Genomic DNA, 23,529 nt, shown 5'->3' on the forward strand with positions numbered 1-23,529 from the left:
TTTGGGAGAGTGGAATCAATACTCTTCCACATTGCATTGCTTTTGATTAATGTTTGAATTTTATCACATGGTCGCTATCTAAGTTTATTATTGGAAAATATGTGATTACTTCACATATATGATAGGTTACAATAATATATTATGACTCTTTTCACAATAAATATTAAATGGTTCGATATATATTTAATCGATCTATATAGGTAGAAATGGGTATTAAATAATAGCATGACTTATCTTGTGAAAATTGGTTAAAATGGATCCATTTTCGTCACGATTGACCAACTACCCTACAATGGTTTGATCTAGATTGCCTAGGTGACATAATGATATGATGGCATACTTATTTGAGCTTGCCGCCTCTTCTTCATGACTTTCTTTGCGATAGATGGTGTTATGTTACTGCAAACCTATCAATGAAATGATGGTATGCGATGCTAAACTTGACATGTCTTTTATCATTTAGACTTGCACCAAAGCATTTAAACTTGACAAGATATAGCATAGATCAACAACAACAGAGAGCATAGACACTTCATCCTACCACCTAATTTTGCCTTGTCAAATCTTCTATCATCACTATCAGTCGCTCAACTATTGGAGTACTCGATTCTTCCCTCTCGATCATCTTTCAACTTGGCGGTCGTTTTTTCTTTATATTTGTGGTATAGGAGAAATTTTACCTACACTACGATGGAAGCCAATGTTCTAGTCAAAAGGGTAAAATCCGATCAACTAAAACATATAATGAGTGATATGGTGGAAGCAATCAAAGTAATATGTCATTTTCCCTTCCTTAGGTCTCCTTTTTATCACTTCCCCCGTCCTCCTAAATTCCCTTCCTACTCCCCTTTATTATTTTTATTGTCATTGGCCATCATTCCATGCATACCTTTTATTATTGTCTTTCTGTAATTTCACAATCCCATAGTACTAGGTGGGTCAATATTTACCCTACTTGACCTTTATTCTAGGTCGACATTGGGCATATTGAACCTATCGAAGTTGGGCTTAGTTCGGTATTAAGTCTACTATCCCAATTGACCTTGGACCTACCATAACAAAAATAATTAAATATTTAATTAGAAATATATGAAGGGATTAAAATATTTTCTAAATCTATACGCAACACAATTTAATTAAGAAGATTGTATTTACATTTAGATATTTTCTTATAAGTGGTTGCGGGATGAGTTAATGAAATGGAAACTAATTTAAAAGGATATAACATATTAGTATTCATTTATTTAATATGCTTCAATCATTAAAGTAAGTTTTGAAATATGTCCTATCATCAAAGCATAATATTTTTTTATTTATTATGCATATCCGGTCATTGAAGTGAATTTTTAAATCTTTCAGATTATCAAAGCTTGTCAAGATTGAAAAAGTTGGGAACATTAAATTTGAGTTTCAATTATCTAAATGAGAGCATAATGGAAGTGGTGGGTACTTTCCGATCCATCAAGAATTTAACCATGGCTGCTAATTTGATAGGTGGACCCTTTCCTATGAAAGGTATGAAACTACAAATATAGGTAATAATTATTATTGCATTTTTAACATTTTGAAGATCTTTGCACATTTTTATTTGTTTTATTTTTTCTTCTTCTAAGAATTGGCGTTTTTACCAAACTTGGAAATGCTCGATTTGAGTGGGAATTTTTTTGTTAGTCACGTCCCAACCCAAGGTATGTATGTTTATTGCTGCTAAGGGTATTATTGTGGTTCATACTTTTTATTAAAGAGAGGTTTGATGAGCCATTGAGTTTCAAGGTTGTTCACCCATCTCCTTCTAAATATCGTTTTTTCTTTTGCATCCCGACATTACTTCAATCATGGTTAACAAGTGTAAAATTGTTTTCAAATTTCAACTTTGACTTATAACTCAACACCTCTTTTCTCACAGTATTTTTAGGTTGTGAAAGGAATATTTGATGGGATAAAAATATTAAAGTAGTAGTTGGAAGTAGTATCTTTTGTAGTTGAGTGGTGTATCTTAGATGTTGTATTGCATTGTGTGTTTCAAATGATAGTGCACATGGGTATTTGTTGACCCCATCTCACCAACATGATTATTCTAGAATGTTCTAACTAAACTTATTTAGAATATTCTAAATTTTTACTTATATAGAATGTTTTGATTTTTTTCCTCATATCTTAGGCTTTTCTACAATATTCTAGATTTTGAATTATATTTCAATAATTCTATCTTAGACTTTTCTATATTTTTCGAAAATTTGCATTATACTTTAACATTCTCATTATGAAAAATGATAACAAAGACCATTTATATATTATTACAGTACTATATGACAAATGAATGGTGATAAATGAAAATTATAAATGTTCTTATAGGACTAAGTTATACTCTGCCAAGTCCTCATAACTCTTCTAGTATCTGGTCTTCTAGCTTGATTGTCCTTCAACTCCAATAGATATTGTCCAAGGCGCAAGGGTATCTGCAAAAGGCACTTTGATGCTTAAGTTAACACAAGATAACATGCTAATGAATGCATAAGATAACATGCTATTTAACTGTTTTACTAGTAGGTCCCAATAGGTCCCACTAGGATGAGCTTTTTGGCTTAAAATACCTTTTTAACTATTTTTGGGGTCCATTGATATTGGTGAAATTACAATAAACCCTTACTGGTCTTTGATCCTCGATAGTCGGTCTCAGTACCTAGCCTTGGTGAGATAGGGCGGAGTACAAGTACTTTTGGAATCTTGCAACTTTTGAGTAACTAGTACCCAGTACCTAGCCTTTGTGAGAGAGGGCTAGGTACGGGTAATATAGGAATTTGGTATCTTTGAAGTATCCAGTACCTAGCCTTGGTGGGAAAGAGTCGGGTATGAGTATTGTGGGGCTCTTGTATCTTTGGAGTATCTATTACCTAATACCTAGTCTTGGTGAGATAGGGTCGGGTACGGGTACTATGGGGCCTTTGTATCTTTGGAGTATATAATACCTAGTAGTTGGCCTTGGTGAGATAGGGTCGGGTACGAATACTGTGGGGCTCTTATGTCTTTGAAGTATCCAGTACCCAATATTTAACCTTGGTGAGAAAGAACCGGGTACGGGTACTTTAGGACTCTTGTATCTTTGGAGTATCTAGTACCCAATACCTGGCCTTGGTGAGATAGGGCCGACTATGGGTACTATGGGATATGGTCGAGTATGACTAGGTCATCAGCCTCCCAGTCTTGAGGAGAGGAGTGACACAAAGACTTGAGTAGCTAGAAGTTCGTTATTGATTGTGTTGTACTCGATAAGTGGCCATACATACATGGTTTTGTAAATAAAATTTGTAGGTCATTGGTCGTATACCTTGTAACATCCCGACCGAATATTATGGATTTAAATATTAAAATAGAGAAATATAATTAAATTGCATTTAATGAAATATCATTTCCCAAAAAACGCAGGAAATTTTAAAACTTTTATTACCTCAACAATAATAAAAAATCCATGATAATAAATACTATTATAATTGTCCAGAAGTCTATTAATATCAATGTTTACAATTTATTTGAAATCAAAAAAACAATATGAAACTCTGAGAAAATCCTTCTCCCAATCACAATAGGGTGAGCTAACAGAATAAACATATACAATACATTTATAAATATATATATATATATATATATATATATATATATATATATATATATATATATATATATATATTCCACAATCACATCAAAGGAATTCAATCCTTTGATATCATCCCATATGGCCATAACCATGTTAATCGTGCTCTACGTCTTCTAGTGAGTACCTCAAGGTGTCTTGCTGCCAACCTATCGGCCACAACCGATAGAGCACATGCGGGAAACCATGCTACATATCACACACCATAATGCCAGGTGTAGTTCCCAATACGAACATAGCTCGTAACGTCCCAAGACTACCAAACTTGTCAGCTAATTACTAAGGAGGGCAATCTATCTTGACCCATCTGTACGGGCCACAACCAGCACATGTAACATCCCTATGGAATATTACTTAAAATAAATAAATAAAAGAAATAAGTTAAACTAAAGATCATCTGGATAATAATCCCAACGTGGGAAAATTTAATTTTTTTAAAAAGCGCGCGCCAAAACTCAAAACATAACATTAAAGTATTACAAGTTTCCAAAATTTCATGTTCATAACAAAACGTAGTAAATACACGAGAGAAAAACCCTAGCTCTAATCCCCAAAGCTAGCCCTCACTCCGTCAGCTGGACATCATCAACTTCACCTGTTTCAACATCTGCTCCCGTGTAAAGAATCACACGATCATCGCCATACACAAACAGAAAGGGTGAGCTGAGAAACATAAAATAATAGATATACAATATGCAAAATAAAGCATACACCCATCTTATTCATTCTACTTAGTTCTTGGCCAAGACCTTAACCCCAAGGCTTTATAGCCTTCAAATCACACAACTGGTTAGCCTTGGACTCGGGAATATGATGCTCACACGAACCTGCCCGCTGGTGGTCCTACCTCTACGAACCTCCCCGCTCGTAGTCGTGCTCTACGAACCTCCTCGCTCGTAGTCCTGCTCTACGGACCTGCCCGCCCGTAGTCCAACACATGTGATCCACCAGCCCCGTCCCTCCCCGCACGTGGCATCTCTCAACTTGAGCACGGAACATACGAACCTACCTCACTCGTATCCCCACGTGAGAGTAACTGGATATGAACCTCCCCGCTCATATCATCACATGTCAACCACCATCCATGAACCTACCCGCTCATGGCACAACATCTCCCGATCCAAGCAAAGCATCATTGTCAGTTAGAAGCAACACACACAGCTCATAACTTGCTGTGCAAGCGCCTGGCGCATCAACCAGTACCGCCTGGCGAAACAGGTTCGGGCCACCTGGCGGTTTACGTCCCATCGCCAGGCGCTAGGTTCTCAAACAGAAGCTTGCTGCCTCGCGTCCGCTTGGCGGATCTCACCTCACCGCCAGGCGCCAGCCTCTGCAGACCCCCTTTTTGGGTCTTCGACCGCCTAGCGCACCCAGTCCAGCCGCCAGGCACTGTGACAGTACCATTCTATTCTCTGATTTCGCCTCTCTTTCAGACTATTCCACACTTACCTACTCTCTCCAAGGTAGCCAAACAATATTGATTAACCCCACTCCCCTTCTGGATTCTTGAGCTAACCTCTTGACAGATCGCAGTACCTATAACTTCCATTCCAAACTTACTATCACACCTACAATGCACTAACTTCTTCCAACATTATGCCATAAGCTCTTCTATTTCCTAATAACAGCCACACAATACATTTTTCCATATTACACTCTCCACTCAAATTGCTTTATCACAGTACCACACTTCCTTACAATCTTACTATATTATGCTCATGCCTTCATACTTAACCCAACTCCCCTAATTCTATATTACAGGTTATTCATCTATCACAAATTTATCAATATTTGTCTAAAAGTATAACTCATCCCAGTTTTACTCCATTCCACCCTCTTATCCTCCTTTGAATCACGTAAAAGCCATATCTGCACCCATCGTCGCCTGGCGGCAAGCGGCGCGCCGCCAGGCGGTACACCAGTGTTCTGCAAAATCACAGAATCCTCCATTTCTATTGCGTACTCAGTCCCTTTTTTTTCCAATTTCCATCCCTATCAGTTCAGTCACCAAGAACAACCATACCTGCATCACTTACTAGTTTCCTACCCTCAATTCGTTTCATAAAAATGGCTCTATATTAACCCTCATGTGCAACTCAAATAATTTCACCCATGATCATTCCCCCAACCCTTTTCATTCCACAATTTGGTAATCCATTTCGATCCAGGAAGGTATCCAATAAAACCCTCTCACATCAACCACAGAAAACACATACGCACTAGCACGAATAGCAACAAACATCAACAAAGACTGCAAACGGTGTCGCGCCGCCTGGCAGGAATTCATCGCCGCCAGGCGGTTCAAACCAAAACAAGAACAAGACTCATCACTGATGTGCCGCCTGGCGGTAGGGATTGAACCGCCAGGCGGTTTCTGGGAAAAACCCTGAAACTTCGATGAAACAGTGTGCAAACTCACAGATAACATGTAATTTCGATCATGCGACACTGTGTAATTGATATAACAAAAAGGAAACACACAGAGCAACTTCCCTTACCTAGATTCCTTGCTAAATTCGGATTGGTATGCTTATCCCTTCACAGAAACCTTCCTAACCTTTGCCTTTCACTCTAACCTTCGTGATTTCAACCTCACCACTTCTCTCTATCAGCCCCAATACTCTGGAAAACCCTTGCTTATGATGAACACGAACCGACAATGCTCTTTTTCTCCCCTTATGACCTTCTCTCTCACAATCACTCTCACTTAATTACTCTTTTAGTGCCTTACACGAATTTTAATAAAAAAATTACACTAAGGCTAGTCTAATGTTTAATTATCCCTTTGTTTTCCAGCCCTTAGGTTACCTCTCCATTGGCTGCTAGGTTTCTAACCCTTTCACATTCATGCCAAAGGAAAAATTGGCAAAAAAAGAAATTATTTAGTTCTCAACAAGATTTGAACCCACAACCTTCTAATTACAATGCTAGTGTATAACCAAATCAACCAACCATGTTTCATGATAACTCCTACAATTTTAAGAATTCATCAACCCACCACGCATTCAATATTTCATTAAACAAAAATGCATAAATTAAATAACATGCAAGTGGCACACATAGGACTCGAACCCAAGTCCTCTCACACAAACCAAAGTACTCTCAACCACATGAGCTAGCACTTTGCCACATCATCGATCCATACATTAATTGTTTTAAATGTTCCTATTACCCGTCCTAATTAAATAATTATTTAAATAACTATCTAATTTTCTCGGGTCTTACAGCACACTCACACTGGCAACACTCGCCAACCCGAGCCACAACTCAAGAGTTTCTCGTGTTCATCCGCCATCCCGAGCCACAACTCGAGAGATGTCATTCCGAGCCACAACTCAAGGAATGCCACATGCTTAACCCCTATCTCGAGCCATAACTCAAGGGATACGTTCCGAGCCAAAACTCAAGGAACACCATCAAGTCGACCTTTAAGATATCCTAGAAGCCTTGTAAACCACGCAAATCAAACGAGCAAAATATAATTTTGCTGTAACGATATCGCCTGGCGCTGCTCATGAGGCGTCAAGCACTTTCCATTTCTAGATTGTTTGGAGGGTATGATGAGTCGAACCCTTGCTCTCATTAAGTGTTTAAATTTTGGGGATTTAATATCATTTTTGCTCTTAAGAATTGAATTTGGTTGCATAATATATTATTGGATATTCTTAAGTTTAATAATGCAACTGTAATTTAATTTAGGTCCTTAAGAATGTAAATTAGGAATATTTCAAGTTATAAAATAAGTCCAAAAATCATAATTTTGGAGAGAATTAATTCAAGAGCTAAATGCACCCCTAGTTTTCATTTTTTACACCACCCCTTTTGCAATTGGCCATTTAATTATGAAAAGGGATATTTCTGGAGCTAAATGCACCTCCAATTTTTATTTTCCACACCCCTCCTAAAATTGGGTCTTCTGACTCTTGTATCTCTTCTTTTTACTAATTTACACCTCTAATATCACTTAACCTCCACTCAGCCAGATTACGCCACATGGTGATCCTCCACTTACTAAAATAACCAATTAAAGCTTGCCATGTCCTTAATCCTCCACTCCCTAAAATAACCACTCAAAACTTGCCATGTCATCAATCCTCCACTCACTAAAATACCCAATCATAGAATGACACCTCATCACATTCTCTCCTTCACACATTCAGAAAACTTAACCCTAATTTTTCCTCCTCTCTCACCCTCACCATGTCGCAGCCGCCGCGCACAACCTCAGCCGTCACCACACCGTCGTCGACTTTCTCTACGTGCCTGCAATTCGCTGGAACAGCAGCCATCACGTCATCATGTCGCAACCGCCGCGCAAAAACTCAGTTATCACCGCATCGAGCTCGCGACCTATAACAGCCACACAACCACGTTGCACTCGCCTTTTCCCGTCGCGCCACTATCTTCTTCGTTCAACCCGCTGCCGAAACCACCTTTGTGGCATCACTCGCGAAACCTGCAGCATCCATGAGCACTCGTGGATATGCAGCTTCTCCCCTATTACTACACTCGTCGTTCAACGTTTTCGTTCTACATGCATATCGAACAACCTCAAACCAGCTTCTTCTTGTCATCGCGTTGCGAGAAGCCACTTGCAATAGTCCGATCCGCCACCATTGTAGCGGCCGTCAAACATGTAAAAATCACATGGGAAACCCTAATTCTTGAGAGAGAGAAAGTGCACTGCCATGTGTCCGCCTCTCAATAGATAGTCCTATGAGTCAAACTGGTCAATAGTGGTCAAATTGCCTATATTACGCTATATCTGGAAGGTGGTTCCTCTGTAAGAACCCTAAATGGTCTAGAAAAGGAAAGAATCGTCTAGCGGTAGTTCATCGTTGGCCAGACAATTTCTGGAAATTTCTAGAAACACTAACTTAATGGAATAAAATCTCAAGCATAATCATACTAAATTTAGCATGCCAATCAGACTTAAAATAAAATTAACGCGTAAAGTTACTCTATTTAGCATGCCAATCAGACTTAAAATAAAATTAACACGTAAAGCTCCCCTAATCTGGTTTCTTTGCTTAAAACGCAATGCTAGAGCTCCCTCTTTGATCACCAATGGTCTCCTTAGCACCACCTCAATTTAGCTCCTCTAATTCACTCTCTAATCACTATTTTTCCTTAATTTGCACCTTACAATGCTCTCTAAACTCCAGCCTCAAAACCCCTCTATTCTCTCACAATTTGTCTTTTAATGGCGTCTTAATTAGCCATGATCAAGAGAAAACGAAAATGACATTAAGACTGAAGTTAATTGTCATTCAAAGTCACTTATGGATTGTTTTCCATCCTCCCTTGGCTACTCATTCATCTAGGGTTTTCTCTACCCTTTCAAAGTCACTTATGGATTGTTTTCCATCCTCCCTTGGCTACTCATTCATCTAGGGTTTTCTCTACCCTTTCATATTCATGCCAAAACTAATTTTAGCAAAAAGAAAGTTTAATTTAGAGTTACCAAGGTTTGAACCCATAACCATGCCAATGCCAAATCAATGTACAACCATTCAACCAATTCATGTTTCATGATAATTCTTAATCATTTAAAAATATAATATCACGCCCCACAACCAAAATATTATATAAAACAATTTCATAATTAAATAAAAATAATTATAATTTAAATAGCACTTAAATGGCATACATAGAATCCAAGTCCTTTCATCATAACTAAGTACTCTCAACCATTTGTGCTAGTACTTTTCCACGTCATACTTGTCAGAATTAAATGTCATAAAGCCTCCCACTGCCAGCATTTATTAATTAATTAATTAAATTTAGTGGATCTTATATACCTTACGAGTATACTAGCCTTCTTGTCTTGAAAAGCGAAGCGATGTGAAGACTTGAGATGTGATTGATGTGATGTACTGTTTGGTGTTAGTGCATTTTTCAAGATTTTTTTTAGTAGTTAGACCTTGGATTTAATGGGCTACGACTCTTGGTATGGGTTGGGAAGTTGAAGATTCGTGGAGGATTGCTATATATAGGGTTCATTTGTCAAGTTTGTGGCCATATTTTTTTAGCTCTGTTCTTAAAGTACTCGTCCATTTCTCTGCAATCCTTACTTTGAATGTATGTTGACTTCTTTCAACACTTCCAATTCAGGTGGTTCTGAGGCGAGCTTTGTGGGGTTGGGGTGGGAGGTGTCTGGGAACTCCTCTTCGAAGACATTATATACGGAGATACAGGAAGAGTGTCGAGAGGATTCCCTTGAGGAACATGTCGAGACCTCGTGGCCGCATAAGGCCGAGTACGATTACGTGAATAAGTGGGTTAGCGTAATCCTTTCTAAGTACAAGTGATCTCGTTTATTAAAGTTGTGGTTAAATACTTGTTCGAGAGAATGATTGATCCTGGTACGATTGTTATCCATAAGACAAGTGCCATAGACAGTGTCTATCATGGCCGGAAGGCGTTGAGGAAGATTTATTATTTATGTATGCTGCTTTTTCTGTAAAACTACATATTCATCTTCCATTTGAAGAGTTTACGATGGGGGTTCTGTTGTCTTTGAATGTGGCTTCTATGCAACTACATATGAATACTTAGGGTAGTTTACAGGACTTCAGGTAGATATGTAATGCCTTGTATATGTCTACTACCCAGAAAGCTTCCTATATTTTTATATTACTCGGCCAAGGGATCCTATCTCATGCTTTCGTTAGTAGGGAGGCTGAAATCGTGTCTATTGGATGGCTATACCCAGTGTCAACACCCAATTTCGTCCGAATAAAAAAAAATGAGTTAAAAGAATAATTAAAAAAGAAAAAGAAAAAGTGAACATTGAAGTGAGTATAAATATATATTTCTATTTTTACTTTTATTCTTATTTCAACTTTAATTTTATATTGTTTTATTTTTTTTATCTTCTTTTACTTTTATAAAATTGTTTTTATTTTACTTTATTTTCATTTTATCTTATTTTATTTTTAATTTGAATTTTCATCTTATCTTATTTTATTTTATTTCCTTTTTTCATTTTCATTTTGTATTTTTTATTTTTTTATAAAAAATAATAATAATATATGTATAAATATAAAAAAAAAATTAGAATGAAATGAAAAAGTTGTAATAGAAGTCAACGTAAATTGTAGCTACTCCTCTGTTGGCCTTCCTCTCTCATGCAAGGAAAAATTTTCAACCTTCACATTTTGCCCCCTTTACGGATCGTGGCATGAAAAGGGAAATCCAGAGAAGTGTATATAAGTTGCACCATGACAACACTGTTGGTGGAATGGCAAAAGGGAAACCTGCCTTGTGCTTTCGAGCTATTTTTCAAAAATTGAAACAGATGATAAATGAAAAAGAAAAGAGTTGGTAGTAATGAGGCAGCATGAAAGTAGATTTTCTACGGATTCAAAAGATTACAACAACATAACAAAAAGGAGGAAAAAAGTGGAGGAGAGGGGGAGCAACAGAAATCAAGAGCAACAAAAGAAGCCATCAGAGTCAAAGAGGGAGCCCAAACAACGCAAGGAGGTTAAAAAAGGTAAGCACCAATACTCAAAGGCTTGGATGAACATAAAATTATCTGGTTCTTGAATGCTTGAATGTATATGATGTTGTGTTGTGTTGGATTTGCTATGTTTTATTGGTTGTTGACTTATGATTCTGCGTGAGTCATTGTCACCTTCATCCATATGCGCTCATACTACTTATACCTTGGTGTACCTTTGGTGTACCTTACACCTGAATAAAAAAAAGAGAGGAACCCAACCATAGCTACTATCATCAACATCATGCTTTCACTTTCATCCTCGACAACCTTCACCATCTCCCAATCTTTCATCCCATATCCTCTATCTCGATCCAATGTGATAGTACATACTCCCAACTATAAGCTTTCATTATCACCAACCTTCATCTTCAGCCCTTGCATTGGTTAACCTTTTTCATCTACATTTTTAGTCCACCCTCATCTTCATCTTCTTCGCTCACCTGCATAAAAGCCAAAGAAAAAACAAAGACCCAAAACCAGCATCCACACACGATCGCAACCACCTCATATTAAATCTCACTCTGATCATCAACATCACACTGTCACCTCCATCCTCGACAACCTTCATCATCTACCCTCCATTTATCTCCCTCCATTCACACATAAACAGTCACGCACCCAAAATAGTGGTCATTTTCAGAACCCATTTTCACCATTAACTTATCTTTATCTTACCCGAACTCACTACACATCCTTGCACCAATGAAAACACAACAAAACAAAGAGACCATACTGCACTCTAACCTCACCATTTCTCACTCTCAAACTCATTTGAATCATTATCATCATCTCCATCAAACACGCATGAAACCATCGACCCCAATTTCTTTATCACCCTCACCCGCACGTTCCACCTGCACAAAATCACACACTATAATCAAAACATAGAAGAAAGAAGGCTCGATCGCGTAGCTTCTAAACCCGGCCTGGCTTGTGCGAGAAGAAGTATACGGAGCTTGGAGCGCCATGGAGGCCAACGACGCTTCTCGTAGCGATTAATGCCATTGTCGATGGCTCTGACGGACTGGGAAGTAGGCAACATCGTGACCTCGAGTATTAGGAAGGTGAGAGAGGCATCATATATTGTTTCATTCTTCGCCGACAGTGGTCTTCTATGAGGAGAGGTTCCAGATGTGAAGGTTGAAGGAGAATGTTTATGATTTGAAGATGATAGGGAATGGGATACCTTTATGGTTTTCTATTTTTATTAGAAGAAGAAGATGGGTTGACCATCTTTTTGCACCTTGCACCTCCGTACTTATTCTCTACACCCTTTATTATTTCACTTTGGGCTAGAATGCATTCTATGCTGCCCTCCACAATGTTTTACTAATCACACACGCCATTAGTGTTTTGCTTCTATCTTGGGCTTATTAGTTGTTTTACTACTGCAGCTCATGTCTTTTACTGTACACACCTCATTTACTTCATGCACCTCATACATTATTCATACATCTTCATATTTTATTTTTTCACTTTTATCCTTCCTTAATTAAATTCCACGTTTTTATTTTTCTTTCTAAAAAGAAAAACACATAAATATTTGAATATTATAAAAATTAGAAAAATTTTAAAAAGTGAAAAAAGGTTTTTGTTCTCGTTGGTGTTTGTCCGACCGTTCGCGTTGTGTGACACTGATTTCCAAATAATTCAAAAATATCAAAAACATATAAAATTTTCAAATACAAAAATATTAGTATTTTTAACCACAAAGTCTTTCTAAAGAATTATGTAACCCTGATTTCTCATCATGAATGAGTATACGTAGGACCAAGGTTAATCTTTGTCGAACCCAAAAAACCAAAAATTTTTGTTTATTTTAGTGTTTTGCATGTTTAATTAAGCATACCGCGCTTGGGCAGTTGTTATAAGGTGTTAACACCTTCACTACGCGTAACCGACTACCGAACCCAAAAACCTGGTTCCTCAAATAAGTTCTACATGTTAGGGACAGGCTCCCTAGATAGTCGTTCTAATCTATAGGCTCCCTTACTAACATCTTGGAGTATGTGGAAGGGTCTTCCCAATTTGTGAAGAATTTTCGTTTATGCTTCATTGCATGGCCGAGCATGTGCCACACGAGATCCCCTTTATGGAAAGATCTAGGGTATATTTTTGATTTAAATCTTCTTGCTGCTTTATGTTTGACCGCCATGTCATGGATGTCCACCTTTTCTCTCTTCTCGACAAGCAGGTCGAGATTTATGTTTATCGCAACTAAGGTAATGACGTGATGGCGAAAGATTATTTTAAAATATAGAGGAGTCACCACCATAGTTTATTAATGAAAACTATAGAAAAACCTTAAAAAGAATAGTCTTCGACAAGTTTGGGTTTAGGGATGGTAACAGAGCGGGATGGGGACGGGTTTCGCTATCCCATAGCCATCCCCGTAGAAAAAAGTCATCCCCATCCCCATACCCAAACCCAACGAGTATCAAACTTTTATCCCATCCCCATCCCCATCCCCACAAGGTAATGGGTATAATCTCGTACTCATACCCATATCCGTTTTCTTACTACTTCAACATTAATTTTTTATTATTTTTATAAAATAATAAAAAATTATGGTAAAGGAAAAATAATATTATCAAATATTCAATATTAGAAGGATGGTTGTTTGTTTCTTCGATATTAAATACTTTAAAATAAATTATAAATGTTTACATTTTATATTATAAATAAAATTTCATGAGAACCAAAACATTTATTAAATTTGCAAATATTAATGAAACATAGTTGATAAAATTTAAAAATAATTTTTAAAAAATATAAAAGGACAAACAAGTATTCAAATTAAAATATATTTTAAATGTTTGTTTACTTCAATCTTTTACATTCTAATGAATCTCTTTTTTATACACTAATAAAAGTTATAATACATCATTTGATCACAATGATACAAAGAACAAATAATAATCATAATAAAAGTTTAAAATAAATTTTAATTATTTACATTTTAGATTATAATACCAAATAAATTTTCATGAGAACCAAAACATTTATTAAATTTGAAAACATTAATGCAATCTAGTTGATAAAATTTAAAAATAATTTTTAAAGAATATAAAAGGAAAACAAATATTCAAATTAATATATATTTTAAATGTTTGTTTACTTCAATCTTTTAAATTCTAATGAATCTCTTTTTTATACACTAATAAAAGTTATAATACATCACTTGATCAAAATGATACAAAGAATAAATAATAATCATAATAATAAAATTTTAACATATATCTTGTATCTTTTGAACTTCAATTATGTTAGATGGTGATAAAAAAAAATATTGATGACATTTACATTAAATTTTTATATTGCAGAAAAAAAATTATTTATACAATTATAGTGAAAAAATTACAATATGATTGATAATGAGTTAGAAAATAAAAATAATTAGATAAAATATATTGAAATAATATTCTACATAATGAAAATAAACAACAAATAAAAATATTAAAAAATTAACATATGTTTAGAAATAATTTGAGAGACTATTGAAAGAAATTGCACAAAGAAAAACAAATGTATAATTAAGGGTATGATAAGATGAAAAATACCTTAGAGATCTAATTAAGGGTATAATTAACTTTTGCAGTTCATCTTTTGCCTTGAGCTGTAACTTTTAGGGCTCAACACCAACTTTATAATTTACTTCATTTTACCTGCAAAATAGCACAAAATACATTAAATTCCACTTTTTATCATGTCTCACTACCTTATTCTATAATTATGTAAAATTAGGGAAATTTTAATGATTTTTACATTGATTTAATGTAAGATAAGTGTATAAATGATATGTAATTTAACTAATAATTGACACTTATAAAATAACTTTCACCGTCCACGCGAAGAGGTTGGCGTTGTGAACAGTGCCTTGCCTATTGTTCTTTCCACCTCATCGTCGACTAAGGCCCATATTTGTAGGAAACAACGTGGTTCAGGTAGGGGAAACACCTCATTTCTCCCACTAGTTCTATGCTTGCTTCATTGTTGACTCCCAGGTCTAGATCTTCCCCAACCAAGGTTGTGCCGCTTTCTTGCTTCCACTAAACGTTGTTTGCTGTAAAGGGGGGATACAAGAGCTTCAGGCTTGCCATGTAGCATTCTCTAGCTGCTTTTTAGTCACTATGTACTTGATGATGTCTCTTAAAGATAAAGGGAACTTCATAGTGAGAAAAGGCGTGGAAACTATGGATTCGAGAGAGTTTTAGGACTAGCCAACCTAGAAGGATGTTGTACAACGTGTGAGCGTCTACGACAAGGAACTAGATGGGGATGGTCTTCGCTTGTCTACACTGTCGGAAGGTCGTGTGGAGGTGTATGTATCCTTTTGTTCAGACCCTCTTGCCACAGAAGTTGTATATGCATTCGTCGTAAGGTGCTAGATTTTCTACCAGCACTAGTGTAGTGAGGGCTTTTGGCCCCGGTTACTTTCGTGATTCTGCCTCGGTTTTAGAACCGAGGCATATTGGGGCAAGGCCAAAAGGCACCTCCTTTTGGCCTCGATTATCACCCGAGGCCATAGCGTCTGTTTCGTCTTCGCAGTGGTGGCTATGGCTTCTGCTGCTGTTCTGGCTCATTCTCGCTCACCGTTGCAATGGTGATGATGACGCGCTGTTGTAGTGGTTTCTGCTGTTTCGCATGGATCTGTGTGGTGCGAAATTGCACGTCTGGTGAAGATGACTCGCGCTCCCATGGTGGTGTTGTGTGAGGGTGCGCTGGTTTCATTGCAAGTGCTGATGGCAAGTCACGGTGGTGCGAGGTGTTGCCATGGTTGTCACTGGTTCTGTTGCAGAGAACACAATGCATTGTGAGGTCTGTGAATGGTGTAGCTGCGGTGGTGGTGGTGGCAGCGAAGTTCGCGCAGAGTTTTCGAACTGACCCGCATCGGGAGGTGATTTGCAATCGGTGAACCTGGACAGCGCGACGGAGGCGACGACGCACGACTATTGATGGCAGATGCTGGTCGGCGACGGAGGTGGAGCGTGATGGTGGTGGTAGAGCGAAGAAATTCGCGTAGAGAGAAGAGAGTTTGGGAGACGATGAATAGTAGTTAGGGTTCACGAATTGGGAATTTTAACAGACTTTATGGCCTCGGTTCAATTAATAACCGAGGCCAAAAGCCCCCTTTATTGCCTCGGTCCTTAAAGAACCGAGGCCAAAAGCCTGATGCTGACTTTATGGCCTCGGTTCAATTAATAACCGAGGCCAAAAGCGCCCTTTACTGCCTCGGTCTTTAAAGAACCGAGGCCAAAAGCCTGATGCTGGTGGCATTTTTGAAAATTTGAAAACTGGGCTGCCTTATATGCTTCGGTTCATTTGTAACCGAGGCCTAAAGCCCCCTTTATTGCCTCGGTCCTTAAAGACCCGAGGCCAAAAGCCTGACGAAATTGCAAAAATGCCACCGCCTCCTTATAGGCTTCGGTTCAGCTGTAACCGAGGCCTATAAGGCGAAGTAAAATGTCAAATCTGCACTAGTGCAGTAACTATAGTTTCTTGTAGGTTTTCTAGTAGAGTATGTCCACTAAGGTTCTTTGATGTAGAAAGACCTTCTTCACGCAAAATTCTCCAACTCAACCGTCATGACCATGGTTGTAGTCTTCCTTTTATAGGTCGTCTTAATCCTTTTGCCTTTTATGCTTTGGTTTTTATATAACTGAGGCCTAAAAATATGCCTAAGGTTAAATTTAGCAAAAGTTGTAGAGGCTTCACTTCTTCATTTTCTCTGTGTCGCTTCTTCTTCTCGCAAGAACTTTGTGATTCCTTCTTCTTCTTTATTTCTTCTTCTTCTTTTTCACATCGTTCTTCATCGTTCTTCCAAACCTCCATTCTCCGTTGTGTAAACAAAGAACTCAACCACGCTGCCACTCAACGCCTAACTTTGGTGAGTGTTTGTTTCAAATTTTCATATGTTTTTTGTAAAGTTTGAGTTTTTTTTTGCAAGCATTTATGTCTAGATACCCTTTGTGGGATTGATTAGCTCTCCAAAACGCGTCCAACATTGCATCCTCCTTCATCTCCATTTATGCTAAGCTTTCTTGGGTTCTTTATTATTATTATTATTATTATTATTATTATTATTATTATATATTAATGGTTTTATGCTTCGATTCTCTAGAATCGAAGCCTAAGATTGAAGTTTATGCCCCAGTATATAATCGAGGACAAAACCCATAAGTTTCTACCTCGCCTAGATATGCCTCAATTATTGAACTGAGGTATAATAACTAAAACAACCAATGTGAAAACCCTTTCCTGCACTATTGCTATACTAGCGACTCCAAATCTCTATTTCCAAACCATTTCCTTTTGGTTCGCCCATCCGTTGTGATTTAGGTTGCCACACTTTCGTATTGTAATAACACACTTAAAGTGTTGTGGTGGAATTTATCATTAAATTTATTTAGGAATTTATCATGTCCTAAATAATATGAAAAGAAAACACATAAAATAAGCTTTCTTTCCAATTAGACATCTTAATTAAGTTTTATTGTGGAAAGAAGAATTATAAGAGTGTTAGACGATTTTTTAGGCAAGAATTAAGATAAACTCACCAAGAAATATTGAGTTACATTGGGTGTTTTCTTTTTTTAATAAGAAAATGTTAGTTGTTAGTATTTTTTTAGTAAAAGGAATTGAACCCAACACTTCTCTCACTCTCCCTTCCAAACCCACAAAGTCAATCTTATAACTCCGAAGTGTTAGTGGAGAGAGTCGAGTCAACAACCTCTCCCACCCTCTCTTCCAAACCCACCAACTCAAACTTATAACTTCAAGGTTAGTTGGGAGAGTTGATGATGCAAATTGCTTCATGGCCCAAATGGAGGAGGACTAATAGTTCATTTTGCTATAATTTTTATGTAATTAGTTTGTTTAAATAATGGCTCAATCTTTTGTAAAATTGGCTGACCAAATTATTTTTTTGGTTATTCAATTAATGGACCATTTGGCAACTTAGGAACCAGACATTGGAAAACCAAGAGAACCTTTGTTGAATGTCTTTTGGAGACTGTTGGTTGCAACAATTTCAGTAACAATCAACCATTAACTAGTGAGATCATTATTAGCTTAACTGGATTATTAGTAGCATAAGTGGGATGTAATTGCAAGTAATGGGTCTTTTCTGATTATGATGGCTAGAGCTTCAGTATAAGCTAGACCATTTTTATCAAAAAAATAAGTTGAGTTTTATTAAGAAATATTAGAGTTTATCTCTTTTATCTTAGTGAGAGCGATTCTCCAAAGTTCTTGAGTGATTCAAGAACTCGTGAGTTTTATCAAAGGTCCTTCATGTCTTTATGTGTTTAAACAATTTTCCAAATTTCTTGCTTATTAGCATTCCAACCAAGATAGATCCGTAAAATGAATCCACCCTTTTGGATTGACATCATTTGGTATCAAAGCTTCGAATCTGGGTTTGGAATAGCGATGGAAAATTACTACACATGATGACTAATACCCATATTTAGTTGCATACGATTATGGAAGCGACAACAATGTTGTGAGCCAAAGATTGGTGAAGAAACTCCTCTTACCAACAAGCTTTCATTTAAATCAAGCTTGGATCAAATTCACTATAGGGCAATGTGTGAAAGAAGTAATATTACTCCCATGGACTCTTGTCTTCTTCTTTTGAGATGGTCATGGCTTCATTCTAAAACACTCAATCTTGATGAATACTCGCTTTATTTGAGGCATGAGAGATATAAAATTAAATTCAAATTTATGACACCAAGACAAGTCACTAAGGATCAACATATGCTTAAGGAGAAAATAGAAAAAGAAATATTAGAAAAAGAAGAAATAGAGAGTGAAGAAAGAATGAGAGAAAAAGAAAGAAGAGAAAATGATGAAAAAGAAAAAGAACTAGAGAAAAAGAGCGTGGAAAATTTATTTTTCAATGACTTTTCTTCTACTGTTTGTGAAGTCATTTTATAGGAACAAAAGGATGGGTGTATGAATGAAATACACCAACTTCTATGTTCCAAAAGGAAGCTTGTTCATAATGCTTTATTATCCATCCAGTCTGTTGGTTAAAAATAAAGTCTTGAGGATAACGAAACACTACGCATGGAGTTATTTGTTGTTACATATGAAGATGAGGGAATATTGGCAAGAAAGATGCTCCATAGATTGCAACCATTCGAAAGGAACAAAACTAAATTTGTTCAAGTTGTATTTGATCCTCGAGGACGAGAATTAGTTTCAAGTTATGAAAAAATAAATTCATTTACAAGAACATAATAAACTTTTATTAAAACTAGTAGAAAAATAAAGCCTTAAAATTCAGGACGAATCTTCTTGAAGAAGGAAAGTATGATGTGAATTGCATCATGGCCTAAGTGGAGGAAGACTAACGTGTCATTTTGCTGCAATTTCTATGTAATTAATTTGCTTAAATAATGGCCTAATCCTTTGTAAAATTGGCGGACCAAATTATGTTATGGGTTAATCAATTAATGAGCTTCAATTTAGTTTTATTTCCAAGTTGTAATGAGGGCCTATGTGGAAACTTAAGAATCAAACTTTGGAAGACCAAGGGGAACCTTTGCTGAATATTTATGGAGACTTTTGGTTGTCACAATTTCACTTACAATTAGTCATTAAGTAGTGAGATCATTAGTAACTTAAGTGGATTATTATTAACTTAAATGGGATGTAATTGTAATTAATGGATCTTCTGTAATTCTGATAGCAAGAACTTCTATATAAGTTGAACCATTTTTTATCAATAACATAATGTTTAAAAAATTTAATTCAAGGAAGTTTATCCGTTATTATTATCCTAGCAAGTACAATAAGAGTTTTCTCTTAATTGAATTCAACAAGTTTCAATTTCAAGGTTCTAGTGTCACCCTCATATTCTTTTTTTAACATGTACTTTTGTTTTTTTTATCAACATTCTAATAGTTATTAGAATCATATAACAACCATTTGAATGTATAATCAAACTAATGGTTCAATATATTTTATGACTAACCTTATATAACTTGTCACAGTACTTGCAAATTATATTGTCAGCTATCATATTGTAATAAATTCAAACCTTTGAAAGGAACCTATGTAGGTTTTCGCTTGAGACCTTAGCATGATTTTGATTTGTAGGGAATATTTGACAAGAGGTTATTGAACTTCAAACACTGTTAATTGAGCAGAACCTTTAGAGGACATTGTTGGTAGCATAGGACTTAAACATTCATCGTTCTTGTGCCGGTGATAGACCTAGTATAAAATCTTTTTAATTTCTGTGAACTCTAAAACATTTACAAATTATAAGACTATTCCCTAATGATCAACACATGTTTTCATATAAGAATAATTAGTAATAATAAACAAAAATAAAAATTACAAATCAACACTATCACAATCGACCCACCACATTGACCTAACCAAGTGCAAAAAAAAAAAACAAATAGTAGAATCATGTGACACAAATTATTGGTGTGTTTTTTTTCTGTAAGGCAAAGCTTTTGTTCTTGCTAATATAGGTAGTGATAGATAGATAGGTGTTCATGGAGAAGAAAGATAATTTTTTTCATTTTAAAGAATGAAAAATTAAAATACAAAACGTTTCGACAAAAACAAAGGTCGAAGGGAAGATTGTGTTGGAGAAGAGGCAGTAGTGACGAACACCGGAGGCAAAATAGGGTAAAATGGCGAAGGGCAAAGGTGAGAATGTTAAAGGATTGATGTGAAGAAAAAGATACACTGCAACAATGTTTAGGTCTATTTATCGAATATTACGATGATTAGTGATATAGATAAACGCCAAAGAAAAATGAAAAAGATGAAAATGCTGGAGTTTTAATGTTTGTTTGAGATGGAGTACAAGTGAAGACAATGTCGTCATGACAAATATAAGAGTAAGTCTTGATTGAGTTTAGGTCACTCATGCTAAACTAATCTCCTAATCCCAAATAAGAGTAAGTTAGTTTGAATTGAAATAGATTTGACCTAATCATAAGTAAAATTTAACCTAATATAATTATATTCAATTGAATTGAATTGGATCATTGAATCGACCAAAGGAACATCCTAAAGAACCATAGACACATGTTAAGGTTTGAGGGTTTGCTTGTAATGCAAAAATAAAATTAACTCCAATACTAAAAGGTAGAAAAGTAACATAGCTTAGCTATAAAAACCAAAGTTTTGTTGCTTACAAATGCAACGTCATATATAATTATATTTACAATCTACAATTTATTTTAATTTTATTTGTTTATTGGTTTTTTTAGTTTAACAAACCGTAGGGTAACCCATCAATACACAAGTTTACCTATGTGGACGGAAGTTGATTAAACATGATTATTTACTTGTAAACTTATGGAGAGAAACAATTTATATTGCTAACTTAAATAGATTATAGAAAAATTATTAATGTTATATGAAATTTCAAAAGTTTGTCATAAGAGTGGAAAAATATATAGAAAATATGGAGACATATCAATAATAACTCTACTTAATGGACACACAAATTACTGCATTTCTTTTTCTAGCGGGAATAGTCAAGGAATTTAATCAATACCTATTAATAATCTAACACAATATTTCAGATGGCCATAACGTTGAATTCTATGCATTCAAGAAGTTGAAGACACTAAACTTAGCTGACAATAATTTTGACAAGGGAATATTCAAGTCCATAGTTGCTTTCCCCTCTCTCAGATCTTTGAACCTAGGTTATAATCCAATCAAACTGGATCTTGATGACAAAGGTATGTTCAGTCTACTTGGTTGCTCTATGATATTTCATTCTTTAACTTCGATTTCTGCATTTGAAGTATGAATTTAGAGTTTATATAAGTTAATGATGTGGCTAAATAATCTCTTTTATTCTATTCTAAAGTTTTGTCTGATCTAAGCAAACTAGAAGGTCTTTTCCTATCTAACGCTGCTATCAATGGAATTTTCCCAAATCAAGGTGAGCAAGTATAAAATATTTAATATTATGTGTCTATCATCTATGTGGTTATTTTTTGCTGCTCCTAATCAAGTATACGTATACATAACGTAGCATATACTCTTAAGTGTATTATTAATTTAAACGAATTTAGTAATATTTGTTGCATTATCAATCAATCAAAAATTACTCTCATGAATTTAAGGTACTTCTGGTAAAAATAAATATATTTACAAGACAGAGTAAACAATGCATAACTTGCTTCTTCTTCTTCTTCTTTTTTCACTTTAAATAACATAACTTGTCGCTATTTGAGTCTAGGTTTATGTAACATGAAGCAACTTCAGATGCTGGATCTGTCATTCAATAATCTGATAGGAACTTTGGATGCATGCCCTGACAATTTGACATCACTTCGCTATCTCGATTTCTCCTTTAACTTTTTAAGTGGCAATGTGACACCTTTTATTGCTCAACTAACATCTATCGAGCATCTTGGCATTGCATTCAATAAATTTGAGGGTAAATTCTCATTCAACATTTTTGCCAACCATTCAAAGCTTAAGAAATTGTACATTACCAAAATGAAAGTGGAAACTGAAAATCCGCCTTGGGTTGCACCATTTCAGTTGGAAAAACTCTTAATTTCCATTTGTGAGTTAAACTTACCAGCAAAAATTCCAACTTTCCTTTCAAATCAAAGTAGCTTGAGATATCTTGCTTTATCAGGAAATAACCTTGTTGGTAAGTTTCCTAGCTGGTTGCTCGCGAACAACCCAAATTTAGAAACGGTCTACTTATTTGATAATTCTTTCACTGGACCTTTTGAACTACCCTTTGATCAAAATCATCTCATGTATCAAAAGATAAAGTTGTCCATATCAAACAACAAATTGCAAGGCAATCTCCCCTACAACGTTGGATTCTTCTTCCCACGTTTGGAGACTTTGGATGTCTCAAACAATAGTTTGATGGTCCTATTCCAGCTTCAATAGGAGAGATGTCAAGCTTAATTGAATTGTTTCTAGGGAGCAATAACTTTTCTGGCAATATACCTGAGCACATTCTTAACAGATGCTTCTCATTGCAAGCATTGATGATGGATAATAACAAGTTCAATGGAACACTATTGAGTACGATCAGAAAGCTTAGGCTTGTCGCCTTAACTGCATCAAGGAACAACATTGAAGGAGCAATAGCAGAGGAATGGTACCAACATGATTTTAATTTGTTAGATATCTCACAATAAGTTATCTGGTGCACTGCCCTCTTGCTTTAAAACGCCACAAATCTTGCTCCTGCAGGGAAACAATTTTACAGGCACAATACCTGAATTATTCATGGGCAACCGCTATCTACCCAGAGCCATTGATTTTAGTGAGAACAAGTTTACTGGAACAATTCCTGATAGTGTATACAAGCTTTGGTCTTTAAGATTTCTTTTATTGGCAGGTAATCACTTGC

The 23,529-nt window shown here is 35.9% G+C and overlaps 1 protein-coding gene across 2 annotated transcripts in view; it reads left to right on the plus strand.

The window, feature by feature from the left end:
- Positions 1 to 23,089, plus strand: part of LOC114184175 (receptor-like protein 13) — a 28,335-nt gene extending 5,246 nt beyond the window's left edge. For both annotated transcript variants that reach the window (XM_028071443.1, XM_028071444.1), the window contains 5 exons: positions 1,360 to 1,515; positions 1,614 to 1,688; positions 21,719 to 21,880; positions 22,012 to 22,086; positions 22,387 to 23,089. In XM_028071443.1, coding sequence (XP_027927244.1) covers positions 1,360 to 1,515; positions 1,614 to 1,688; positions 21,719 to 21,880; positions 22,012 to 22,086; positions 22,387 to 23,060 — 1,142 coding nt within the window. In that variant the 3' untranslated portion in view covers positions 23,061 to 23,089. The remainder of the gene's footprint in view (positions 1 to 1,359; positions 1,516 to 1,613; positions 1,689 to 21,718; positions 21,881 to 22,011; positions 22,087 to 22,386) is intronic.
- The last annotated feature ends 440 nt before the right edge of the window (positions 23,090 to 23,529 follow it).

Source organism: Vigna unguiculata, chromosome 5 (assembly GCF_004118075.2).
Source record: "Vigna unguiculata cultivar IT97K-499-35 chromosome 5, ASM411807v1, whole genome shotgun sequence".
Lineage (NCBI taxonomy): Eukaryota > Viridiplantae > Streptophyta > Magnoliopsida > Fabales > Fabaceae > Vigna > Vigna unguiculata.